The 13,413-nt window shown below is 41.5% G+C and overlaps 1 protein-coding gene across 8 annotated transcripts in view; it reads right to left on the bottom strand.

Moving 5' to 3' along the window:
- Window positions 1-636: 636 nt before the first annotated feature.
- Window positions 637-13,413, bottom strand: part of CYP19A1 (cytochrome P450 family 19 subfamily A member 1) — a 130,224-nt gene continuing 117,447 nt past the window's right edge. For 7 of the 8 annotated variants that reach the window (XM_036116607.2, XM_078079339.1, XM_036116604.2 and 4 more), the window contains exons 6-10: window positions 11,916-12,030; window positions 7,886-8,000; window positions 7,287-7,449; window positions 4,174-4,415; window positions 639-2,971 (exon numbers count right to left, since the gene is read on the bottom strand). In XM_036116607.2, the coding sequence (XP_035972500.1) occupies window positions 2,723-2,971; window positions 4,174-4,415; window positions 7,287-7,449; window positions 7,886-8,000; window positions 11,916-12,030 (884 nt within the window). In that variant the 3' untranslated portion in view covers window positions 639-2,722. Of the gene's footprint in view, window positions 2,972-4,173; window positions 4,416-7,286; window positions 7,450-7,885; window positions 8,001-11,915; window positions 12,031-13,413 lie in introns of all 8 variants that reach the window. The other variant, XM_078079340.1, reaches the window with a different exon arrangement.

The raw sequence follows: 13,413 nt of genomic DNA, 5'->3' as shown, positions 1-13,413 counted from the left end.
CTAGTGGGGCAATGCCACACACTTACGGGAATATTAGCATCATGAGTGACTAAAGGTGCTATTTAGAAATAAAAGTGACAACTTCCAACTGACATTTCTCAATATGTGGGACATTCTGCATAGGAGTATTTTCTAGTTGGAAGAAGAAAGAGTGGGATGTCAAAGAAGGCAGATGGGGGGTGTCCAGTAGTCCTAAAGATAGGAGGGCACAATTGTCCTCACGATTTCACAATAATAGAGCCCTTATAATGCATGCATTTCACTGACAATTTCTTTGAAAATTGGTGAAAACCGAATCCACAGCACATTCAAGATGACAATTAAGTACATAACAATGAGGCAAAATTCTGAAAACAGGATTTTCAAATATATGTTGATCGGCCTAATGAAAAGTCAGTGATATTCCAAATTCCTGAGGCAAAGCCTGTACAAATGTATGGGGTTTGTCAGTACAGACCAAGCAAGGTGAAAAGTTGAATGACTACCCAGATAATTTGATTCCGGGAGTTTGCTTGGATCATTCAAACCAGTACTTCCCCTCTTCCTATCCTTCCCTGCCCCCCACCCCCATCCCTAGCTTTTCCCCAGCATATTTTTATATCTACAATGTCTCTATATAACTATATAAACCTTCCATTTCACTTTGACTGTGTAGACATAGGCCTCAGCTACATATGTACATACAAAATACAGTAGAAGTTCCAAGGGAACTGGATGGGCGAAGTATACTGATCTGAAACTGTTTTCCTCTACTGTGCAGCTCCAGCAAGAGGCAAAGTAAAGTGTGTGAATTAACTTGGATACATTACATCTAAAATCCCGGCCTTTCTTTCCAGGGTCTGAATTATTTGGATGATTGTCCAGACCTGACTATGGATATATATCCAGGTACATAGGCATATTTCTGTGTATGTATAGGCCATATAAATGATCTATATAGTGCCAAGTTCAAATATTTCCTTCTTTACTAATACTTATCCTTGAATTCTTAGAATACCTGCCTCCCCTTTACTTGGATTCTGGGACGAGTTAGATTATCTATGAGCAAGAGTGTCAGTTCAGAGCTATCCTTCCTCCAGAGTAAATATAGGGAGTCAGAATGGGGGATTGGGATGGATTACAAAAGAAAGAAAAGAGCTCCTGCTCTCAAGGTGCTTACACTCTCATTTTATACTCAGCTGTTGTCCTATTACCAAACAGTAGGATGAAAAGAATATTCAAATGTTGAGATGGCAGTTGACTCAATGGCAAACATTTACTTACTTGTAAATGAGTTTTTCAATTTCTAAATGGCATTCAGTAGATACAATCATATTGGCTATATAACACAAGTGGAGTGGTGTTTGGAAAATTAACTCATCTACTTGATTCTTTTTTTAAACTTTTTATTATTTATTTATTTATTTTAGAGAGAGAGCACACAAGAGCGGGGCGGGGCGCACAGAGGGAGAGGGAGAGAGAGAATCTTAAGCAGGCTCTACACCCAGCATGACGGAGCCCAGCATGGGGCTCGATCTCACGACCCTGAGATCATGACCTGAGCCGAAACTGAGAGTCAGACGCTTAACTGACTGGGTCACCCAGGCGTCCCATACTTGATTCTCTTTAAAGAGCTAATTTACAAGGTGTGCATTTTATCCATGGCTATGTATAATGATTCAATAAACTCAACAGCTGTTAAATCTCTAAGGTAACTATTAAATCCGAGGTAGGATAAAAGATGATTGCAGAGCCTCTACCCTGACCATGTTCTCTACTGATCTGTTGCTGTTGACTTCGGGATCACGGAAAGAAAGAGGGGGGAAACTGTTGAGAAAGAAGATGGAATGGGTTTGAACCCGCTGGGTTGTGGAATTAGATGTAAATGTAGAGGAGTTGTCCTCCCTCAAACCATTGGGGCCATTGTAAGAGTTAATAGATGTCATTATTTAAAGTTATCTCTTGGTTAGCACTAGTGGAGCTAAGCAATGATGCGAACATGAAGAAAAGAATTTTTATTTGAATTTGAAATGCATTGTGTGATTTTTTTTTTCCTACAGCAGATGTGTGGTCCTGATAATATTTTACTCAGGCTATTACTAAGTTACTTTATGTTACCCGAATCTATATCTATCGTAGTGGAGGTGAGTGGCTGAGGCATAAATTGAGAGACTGGGAAAGGATAGTCCCCTATTTAACTTTTGCCACAGGCAAGTCACCTGTGGGTAATCAAGAGTAATTGAATAATTCATAGGAAAAGTCAAATGTTGAATTTGTAAGCAGTTCTCCAAAGAATATGAATGTTGGGGAGCCTACCACTGAAAACTAAATCAAAACACTTTTATTCACATTAGCAGGTATGTTTGGCCCTAAGTACCCAAGCATCAGGCTGACCTTTCCAATGGACTTGAGTGCTTCTGCCCCAGACATTAAAATGCTCTTGGGGCAGGGCAGTGGAGATTTTGTGGGAAGGGGGACCTAAGTTTTGCTGGTGGCCTATCTTTTCCAAAGCATGTTTTGTGGGATTGACCATTTCCCCTGCAAACTCTTGGCCTCTATTTTCTCTGGAAGTCTGGTTTGGACAAGAACAGATGACCCACATCTCCTGACTTGCTGACAGTCCATACGAGGCGTGCCTATAAAATGGCACAGGCCACCGAATGTTCACCATGATGGTGAACGGGTGATTTCTATGTGAACTCCTGATGAGAAATGCTCCAGAGTAGGTACTGATCAGCCTTCTTTAGTGTTCGAGGCACTTTTCTGAATTTCTTGGGATAAAAACCATTTCCAGCGGGTTGCTAGTCTCCTCTGGGTGTAAGGACAAGCCATATTTTTTCCGCAAACTTTCAACACACTCTCCTTGCAATGTCTGCACGTGGAATCGTCTCAGTAGTGTAACCAGGACGACTTTCATCATCACCATGGCGATGTACTTTCCTGCACAGCTGCGGGGCCCAAAACCGAAAGGCTGAAAATACCTGTAAGGAACCTATGAAAACGATCAGACAGTTAGCCAGAGTCATGCAGTCTCTGATTCACCCTGAAACCACTGATGGGTCAGAACACTGTGACAGGGTCCAAACCATACTGTCCCCTCACTGAGATGAGTGACTGTAACTTCTTTATCCAATGTGATTCACCCCCTGTGATATATGCCCAGTTTGGACAGTCCCCACTTTTGCTTTTCACATAAATTTGCTGGGGTAAAGCAACACACATCATCTTATTACAGCCAGTGTTAGCATACTCAACTAGGTCTGTGGGATGGGCCACAGCTTTACTACTCTTCTGCATGTCACCAAGGCAAAGATTGTTTCTGTGCAAAGATGTTGACTCCTGGCCTATTAGCACCAAGCATCCAAATATTTTTAGTTCTGCAAAAAATTAATGGGGACCACATCTGTCTGTCTTGTTACCATCTGTGCTTACATAGTACCTGGCACATAGTAGATGTTCAAAAAGTTTTTGTTGACCAGTTGTCAATATAGCACGGGTTGCTCACATAGAAACGGAATGAATTAGAGAGCTGGATTAATTAAGATCATGTTTCTACATTAGATGCAGATGGAAAAATAGAACAGTGAGGGAAATATCTGGAAAATTTTGGTTAATTAACATCATTGCCTAAAATTTGACATAACTGAAGCAGAATCTACAGTATATTTCAATGATAGAAAAAGCTGAAGCTCTTCTGATTACTGAATTCTATTTAGAATGGGAACTAGTGTTCATGGGGCCATTTGGTGAACCAAAGGCAGACTGCGAAAACTAAATCTTTTGGTCTTGTTTGATTTCCATCTGAAGCACAATTGGATTTTCCTTTGCTTAGATGGTGCTAGAGCTGAGTCTATGTGATTACAAAGTGACAAGTTGAAATGGAAAAGTAGGTTGGTTGGGTTAAACAACATTTGCCTCATGGTAGCCAAATTAAGGGCCTGGACTTTTCATATTTTGACCCATTGTGTGGGCACCATGTGGATAATTCTCAGAGCTGGAGACCCAGCATCCTTGGCTTGAGGATGAATATGGTAGTCATGTTCTGAGCCAGAGGAAACATGTTCTTCTGGGGAGGCCATAGAGGGGAAGAAGTAAATAGAATGAAATGTACATGGTGCAAACACAGAACCGGAGAGGGTTTAAGAGTTGACATTTTTAAGAGTGGTGTGCTTGGTTTTAAGGAAGGGCTCTTACATTCTTTGCAAAGTTTTCAAGAGTAAATTCATTGGGCTTGGGGAAAAACTCTAGTCTATGCATTCTTCCAATATTTAGGATAATGTTAGTCCCCTTTTTCACTGGGTAGCCATCGATGACATCATCCTGTAAGGCTTTGCGCATGACCAAGTTCACAACAGGCTGGTACCGCATGCTCTCGTAGATAAAGTTTTCCACCACTTTTAATTTTTGCATATCATCAATTCTTACATCTCTTTCACCTGCGGGAACAGATAAACAGGACAAGGAGGTAATGATAGTTTCAGTATGTGATGGGCATTAAAACTCCCATAGTTTCCATAGAACAGTCTGCTCCTGGCTGAAAAAAAAAATTTTTTTTCTAGAATTCTAATGCAAACCAGTAACCTGGGCCAAATATGTCATTTGGTTCACAGCGTGTTTTGTAAAAATTCAGATTTGAAGCCAATTACTATAAAACCTAGGAGATTTCATGGAAAAGCCTGGATCTCTAGAAAAGTCAGAAAACCTGGTGATATTGGACCCACATCCCTATATGGCAATGATGGGCTGAACTTGAGTGGCTGATGAGCCCTTTAGAGGGACATCCACCTGCAGTTATATGTAGACCTACGCAGTCTGCTTCAAACATTTATCTGTCTGGCCTCTGAGGTCTTTGAGTTTTGTCTCCTCCTCTAAATTCTAGGGGACATTCACTCCTCTAGTCAAAGTGAAATGGTGAATTAAATCCCTTTCAATGAAATATTCTCCTCTGGCTGCCTGTGCAGTCATCTGCCTGGAACGCATCACTGAGAGTCCCTCCTTCCATCTCATCAAGAACAACCTATTGCGGTAGAGTGGCAAGAACCTCTATCCCTACCACAGCAAAATAGGTGCCTCAGCTAAACTCTGGGTGTCCTGGGGATTGACAGATACTCCCACTGTTTCAGGTTGGCCTGACACTGGTCAGAGAGGCTTGGATTACTCCCAGAATTGGCCAAGTTTCAGAGCAGCCTTGAATGGGTTACCACTTTTGCAGAATCAAAATCAGTCCAGGGTCCTGAGGCAGCCCTGTCTCCTATACAACTACACCATTCAGAGAGGATCTCATTTGGTCGGAGAACTCTAACAGCCCTGCCCCTTGCATACTGCTCTCTGTACACTCAAGGTCTAAGGGGGTACATTTATCTGGGGTGAGGGGGTAGAAGGGAAGACGACAGAGAAGGTAACCAGAGGCATTCCCTAGGAAGTAATTAATGTGTGTGTGTATCTAGAGGGAGCACGAACACACGTACAAATGGTTCAGCTGTTTTCCATCTTTGCAGAGGTTTATTGAAGTATCAGGGGGATGTCATGGGGCACAAACACTTTTCACCTCTCAAGGAAATTGTATTAAAGGCTCATGGTTTCAAGAGCATTTTCTCATTGTTGCCTGAACTCCCTCATTCTATGACTCTTCACTCCACTGGGTTTGCTTGTTAAGTTCTCTTTGTCCTGCCACTCTGTGAGCCCCATAAGTATAGGAATAGCTCTGGCTTAGTCACTGATGTGTCCCTGCACCTAACCCAGAACCCATAACCTGACGGGGGCACATGAGAAACCATTCTGGAATTTGGGGCTTGGATGTTATTCTGGCTTCCTGCTATCTATCTTCCCAGGAAATTTCCCATTTACAGCAACACATCTGTAGACCCTTTCTCTCACGTATTTAACTCTTCTGTGAAATTTCCCCTTACTATCAACTATTTCAAGTAGCACTCAAATGGCTTTTTTTTTTTTTTTAAGATTTTATTTATTTATTTGAGGGAAAGACACAGAGAGAGAGGGAACACAAGCAGGGGGAGTGGGAGAGGGAGAAGCAGGCTTCCCGTGGAGCGGGGAGCCCAATGCGCAGCTCTATCCCAGGACCCTGGGATCATGACCTGAGCCAAAGGCAGATGCTTAACGACTGAGCCACCCAGGCACCCCTCAGATGGCTTTAAAAAATGGTGCCACTCTACAACCAAATAAGTCATTTCACAGGGATTTTGTATAAGGTCAAGCGAGAAAAGTCTATGTCATTACTGATATCTCCTCACATGTCAGAAATGTGTTCCTAAAAAGACTATCCATGTAGGGGCGCCTGGGTGGCTCAGTCAGTTAAGCTTCTGACCCTTGATTTCCGCTCAGGTTGTGATCTCAGGGCTGTGAGATCAAGCCCTGCCTCAGGCTCCACGCTGTCTCTCTCCCTCTCCCTCTGCCCCTCCCCAACAACCCCACCCACCCCATGTGCATGATACCTGCACGCACTCTCTCTTGCCCTCTCTCTCTCTTAAAAAAAAAGATTATCCATGTGAAGGACATTTCAAATAAGGAATTCTGTTTTTTCCCCCCAGAATGCAATTGTGATTTCTTCCGAATGTGACAGTGTTTGTATGGAAGGAGGTGGCAGCGTCAGGAGCAGTGGGCGGAATGATGCTCAGGGAAAGGCAGAGCAGGGAAAACGTAGTGTTGGGAAGAGCTGAGCAGGGACCTGGTGGAGGAGGAGAGGGCAGGGGGAAGAAGGGTCTGGCATCACTGGATTTGGGGGAGAGGGAAACTGATCACTCTCCTGCCTTTGCTGTCATCCTCCCCTTGTCCTTCTGCCAATGACTGGAAGTTCACTTGTGGACAGACAGCTTGAAACCCAGAAACACTGCTGGAGATGATAGCCAGTTCCCTGGGTGGACCCACAAAAGCATTTGGCCCCGGTAAGGTAGGCAGAACATTTACGTGCACATTAAGAAAGACCTTGAAGAATACACAGCAAAGTGTTAACAGTGGTTCCCCCTGGGGAATGCAAATGAGGCTGGTGAGGAGAGTGGAAGGGGTAGGGAATGTCACTTTCTGCTTTATACATCTCTGTGTTATTTAATTTTGTTTCAATGAGAATGCATTGTTTTTATAATGAAAAAAAAAAAAAAAACCACAGTAAGAATGGAACTAACTTTGCAACCTATCTGGCATAACCAAGTGTGGCAAAATGACTACCTTTATTGTTCTCTGGGTGGATTATAATAAAGATTTTGTTTGAAATCAGATTCTTAGGACATAAAAAGCTGACGTTCAGAAGGAATTGTTATCTAAAGCTCTATTATTATTTGATCAGTTCTTACCAATAACAGTCTGGATCTCCTTCATTATTGCCTCTTCAACCTTAGGGTGCTTTGCAATGAGAAATAGCATAAAGAACACAGAGACAGACATGGTGTCTGGTGCTGCAATCAGCATTTCCAGTATGCACTGGTTCACATTCTCTCTTGTCAGGTCACCACGTTTCTGAACAATTGGAAGAAGGGAGAAAAATTGGAAAAGTGAATCAAAGCTTCCAAAAAGAAGGGAAAGGGACAGTCGGGGTCAAAAACATCAATGAAATGAAGTCATAAATATTAAATCTCTGTAATTGACTATGGACATTTTTCATAGTAGTCTTCAGCTGAAAGCAGAAAAATTTAACCAATTATCTACGTATTTACTGTCTCTGAGCTCTCTCATTTTCATATTTTGTATTGTCCAGACACAGTAGTTTCAGTCTTAAAGGTTAGTTTTGCCAAAATGTCTAATGAGTGGGCTCTTTGGGTTGTCATTATAGAAGTACTAGAGCAGATACTTAAAAGCAGAAGTATGAAACAATTACAAGAGGGGGTCTTTACATAACCTACACACAGTCAAATACATATACTGTATGGGAATTATGGTTAATCCAGGTCAGTACCTCAGCAAAAATCAACTCGGTGGCAAAATCCATATAGTCTTCCAGTTTCTCTGCTGTGGAAATTCTGTGTCTTTTTTCTTCTATCAGAATTTCCATGGCATCTTTCAAATCCTTGCTAAAAAAAAAAGTGAAAATATAATCTATCGGTAGTCAGTTAAGACATCTAGAAAAATGAATTCACTTGCCATTTGTTTAAATAAAATTATCTGCTTTAATTGAAGCCATTAGCACTCACGAATAACTGAATTTAAACTTAATTCTTCATAAAGATCCTTAAATTACATATTCATTATACTTCATGTTAAGGAACCAAATTTAGCTAAGGTTTCTAGGTACTGGCAGCAAAATGAAGGCTGTAACCTCTAGTTAAAGGTTAAAAGCTGGTACCAAAATGGTAAATCCAGCCGTGTTTTCTGATTTTTGATGTGTCCAGTACAGTGTCTAAATTGAAAAACAAAACCAAAAGCCAGTGAAGGTCTTCAGTGGGGGCAGGCACTCTCCAATTTGCCCCCGGCACCTTCACTTCCGGTGGACTTGTAACCACCCAGCCCATTTCTCTTTGCCCAGCTCTGGAAACAATTGAGTTTGAGATTTCCTACTCTAGAAAGTGAACACAAGGGATCAAGTATTATTCTTGATATTTATTCTTGTACCTCGCAGTTTCTGCCACATAGTAAACATGAAGTAGATACATACTGACTGACTAGCCGCATGAGTATGTATAGCATATGCATTTTGACAGCGTAGTAGAGGGAAGAGCACCTTGGAAAGAGAGAGTCAGGTTCTAGTTCAGATCGTTCTCTTTCTATGTAACCTACTTTACATCTCTTACATCTCTTTTTAAGGGAAGGGCTCAGACTCAGTGAACAATAAGTTCATCTTAAGATCTAGATTCTGCTATTCTTGCCTTTGTCTTAAAGGGTATGCCTCCATGTGTAAGTGTATTGTCCCCTAACCTCAGGGAATGGTATTCTGCATTACATTAAATGTACAATAAATCTTTCTTTGAAATTTTTGTTGACATGGTCACCTGTACGCCCTGTTGATGATGTTGACATGAATGGCCTCTGTGTTTACTCCAGTGCAGTAAGAAAAGTAAGGGAAGATTCTTTAAGATTCCTCCCACTTTTTAAAGTTTCTTTTGGGCATCTCAAGGAAGGTGTTTATTTTTTTTTAAAGATTTTATTTATTCATTTCTCGGGGTGGGGGGAAAGAGAACAAGCAGGGGGAACGGCAGGCAGAGGGAGATGCAGGGTCCCCACTGAGCAAGGAGCCTGAGGCAGGACTCGATCCCAGGACCCTGGGATCATGACCTGAGCCGAAGGCAGACGTTTAACTGACTGAGCCACCCAGGCGTCCCTCAGGGAAGGTGTTTAAACATTTGAAGAGGTATTCTTCAGGCTAGTATAGTAATTGTGTCACTCAAAATGAGGGTGCCATCTATTGTGTATCTCTGTAAGTGTGAATATAGATACATACATACCGCCAGGAATACACCAAGGATACATTCACATTCATTCATTCATCTACCAGTCCATTTATTCAGCAAATATTTGTTGAAACTCTTACATAGAAGGGACGGATATTCACTCAGTTGGTGGGCTGTGAATGCTTGTAGCATTCCTACCTGAGCAATGGCCCCTAAATGGTCTAGGAGTTGTTGAAATGCCCTAAGACTATAAATTCATGGAGAATTCCTTGATGGAACTACAGCCACTTCTGAACATCTACTTCCTCCCTGGGCCAGAATTGGGGGTCTGTGAATGCCCATTGGGATCCTACTTATTCAGGTTAATGTATGCATCTGAATTTATATGCCCTTAAAAACTGGGAGAATTGAGTTCAGTGACAGTCTTCAGGGAATAGGAAATCTGACTTACAAACATGTATTATAAGAATATATCTGTGAGTCTGTGTTTTGGAACTCTGAGCGTATTTTTCACGCAAACAAGGGTGGCTAGGTTATCAGTCCAGGCCACAAACACCTATTTAAGGTATTCTGTGGCTAAAAAGCCTTAAACTTGCCAGAATAAAAAGTAGAAAACAATATTGCTGTAATATTGGGAATCAAGACAGGCAGAAGTATAAAATCGAATAAATAGGGGTGGGAGTAGATGTCCCAGAATCCTTTCCATCAGTATATTTCTAAAAAGTATTGGCATGACAGAGAAAGACAACTAGTATATGATCTCATTTATATGTGGAATCTTAAAACAAAACAAAACAAAAAAAACTCTAGCTCATAGATACAGAGAACAGATTGGTGGCTGCCAGAGGTGGGGGTGGGGGTAAGGCTGGGCAAAATGCCTGAAGGGAGTCAAAAGGTACAAACTTCTAGTTATAAAATAAATAAATCACGGAGACATGATGCACAACATGGTGACTATAGTTAATACTGTATTGCAGATTTGAAAGTTGCCAAGAGAATAGATCTTAAAAGTTTTCACCACAAGAAAAAAGTTTTGTAACTAGATATAATGGTGATCATTTCACAATATATACAAATACTGAGTCATGATGTTGTTTGTATACCTGAAAGTAATATAATGTTTTATGTCAATTATACCTCATTTAAAAAAAAAAAGACATTGACATTATTGCAATGGACATGGATGGGAGAGGAGATTAAAAGATTTCTCGAAGTCTTTACTGCTCTAGGATATAGGAGATATAGATTAATGTACTGACCACTGGCAAATATTATATACAGAGGGAGAGTTGCGGAGCTAATTTCTATAGAAACCTAAGAGAAACCATTATACAGTTTCATGCAATAAGTTTCAGTGGGCTTGCTGGCCAAAACCAAAGCCATACTAATGACCAGGAACTATAAAATGAGACTCTTCAGACCACTGCCAGATTTGAACATAGGGAAGAGATGAATCCTTCATCTCATTGATTCAAGTCACAATAAGGTCTGGTGGAAACTAAATGAAACGTATAAAGACCCAGGTGTCCAAATCACCTACCTAATACTCACCAACCACATGAGAATATATAAAGCAACATCAAGTTGGCTTCCTTCCTGGAGACTAACGTTACTAAATTTCAAAATACACAAACAGGATAAAGTTGGGTCTTTGCACAAGTTGGGAACTTTTAGAGATGGAGAATTTAAGATCATCAGGGACATCTGGGAGAAGATATGAACAGAGGGAAGGAGAAAACTAACATCTTTAGCGCCTTCCATGTGCCATCCTCTGTCTTAATTGCCCTGTGTATAGGATCTCATTAATCTATATCTCTATTCTGGAAGGTAGGTTATATTTTACTTTAAATAACTTCCCAAAGCCATTTAGTTACTAAGCAGTAGAGACAGGATATAAACCAGGTCTGTCTGTCTCTAAATCCTGTAGGCTTTTCACTAGTGGTTAGAGGGGGCAGTGTTTAGTGGCTGGCTACTTAAACTCTAGAAACCTATTTTTTAGTCTATAGGCCATTGGGCATTTGTCCAATTTTTGTCTAGACCCGTCTATAACCAAAGCAAAGTCATTAATGACGGTTTCAGGATTCCCCAAAGACTATTATCTATGACTAAAAAAAAGGAAATCACACATTTTATTGAAGTCCATTATATTCATTGTGAAAAAATTCTTTTGAGACTACTGTTAATTCCTACAAGTTGAATTATGTTAAGTTCATTCAGAAGCAACATGACTATAAAATGATTTTGTGTTTCCATTTTCCAGATATGAAAAGAGAATTTTTACAGATAATAATGATAGGTTCAGCCAACCCTTCTCTTCAACTCAAACTACACTGCGGTGTCCTAATTCCAGACATGGGGCTCGCAGACCACCCACTTGGCCCCCTTGTTGAAAAGCTGCCTGGGCCCAACGCTTCCCTTACTCTTGGGTCTGGCCACCGCATGCAGCCAAATTGCTTACAGTGTTTCATCAGCAACTTAATCCACAGCTCTCCTGTGGGTTCTGAAGAGCAGAAAGCTAGCCGAAGAGGCCAGCAATAGCAAAGACACAACCCAAAGTCAATCCAATCTCACTGATAAGTTTTCCAAACTTGTGTTACTTACACAGACTTTTCATACTTTTTGTATAGCCAAGAAATCTTAAAGAAGATGTCCGGTTTGAGAAGGAGAGCTTGCCATGCATCAAAATAACCCTGGATTTTAACCACGATGGCACTTTCTGGAAAAACAAACAAACAAAAAAGCAGAGTAGTTGAGCAAAAATGTTAAGCCCGAGGAAGGGTATTCTGAGAAGAGAAGATCCCCTGTATAGAGTCTCTTACCAGCCTGGGCTTCAATGGGTGTTTCAGCAATATGAGTGCCACTAGACAAATCAACATTAATTTATTCTGCTTGACATCTAAATCAACCAAGTTAACCAGAGATTTGCCACTTTTCAAGTTTGTGTTAGAGACAAAGCCTAGAATCTCACATGCCCCTCTTGGACTGAGTGTCCAACTCCTTCCTGTTTTTTTGGACGATGGGAAATAAGAGGGACACCAGGAATTATGGCTGTTATTGGCCTCAATTCTGGCACCTGCGAGGGCAAAAAGCCATGCCACTTTTCTGGTTACATTTTGGTCCAGAGTATAGAATTCATCTTAGTATCCCTAATGTCTTGTCCTGAGCCTCATGCATTGCCAGCTCCTAATGAATGTCCTTAAATTGCATGTTTAGGGAAACAAAACCCCTGCTTTTTTCAAACTGTACAAAAAGGAAGGGAACAGACATTTCTTTTCAACTGCTAAATACCAGTCACCATGCAAAACGCTTTACAGAAGAGACCTCATTTAATCCTTACAGTCTTGCTAGGGGAGTGATATAGTGTCATCACTTTTTCAAATGAAGAAACTGCGGTTCGTAGAAAGGGAAGCTTGGGAAGCTTGCCTAACACCATGCAGCCAGTTGTGGCAGGCAGGCCCTCGGGCTGGAGCCCAGCCGTATCTGACCTCAGAGCAATGTTCTTTCTCCTTGTTGCACTGGTTCCCTTAGGCAAATTGAGAGTTTAACCAGGACAGGGTGTGGAGAAGAGGAATCAAGGTACTCTGCATGGGTTATGCAGGTTCTTAGCATCACAGCCTGCATCCCTAAATTAACAGAGAGATTTACAATTCTGTTTACTTAATCCTTCCTAAGAGGCCAGCCGGGGACCATGAAGCAGGGACTAATAAAATACAGACTTGCCTGACCTTTGGAGAGCTGCATGTAGGACAGGCCAGCTGGGATTAGAGTTTCTGTCTGAAGGGGATGAGGCAAGGGGTGTGATTAAAAATACTCAGAGTTGAATGGGGCTCCCATTCAAATGGCAGTCAGATGAGGTTTCTGTGACTCTTGTAGGAAATAAGTAAAGAGCCGGACACATGAGGTAAGCAGAGCTAGAGAGGAGAAAAGGAGGGCTCATAGCTTGTCTGTTCTTCCAAATGTGGCCAATGAGGCAACAGGTGTTATAGCTCAGCTCCTTTGGGCCAGTGTTAAAATGAGGTGCTGTTCCCTCCCTCAAACCCGGATGTGGCTCCTGGTCTCATTTCATTTCGGCTGATGTGCAGGTGTCCTCCCTGTGCAG

Source organism: Halichoerus grypus, chromosome 8 (genome assembly GCF_964656455.1).
Source record: "Halichoerus grypus chromosome 8, mHalGry1.hap1.1, whole genome shotgun sequence".
Classification (NCBI taxonomy): domain Eukaryota; kingdom Metazoa; phylum Chordata; class Mammalia; order Carnivora; family Phocidae; genus Halichoerus; species Halichoerus grypus.
The sequence above is the reverse complement of the archived record's forward strand: the minus strand, read 5'-3'. Positions and strand labels throughout refer to the sequence as shown.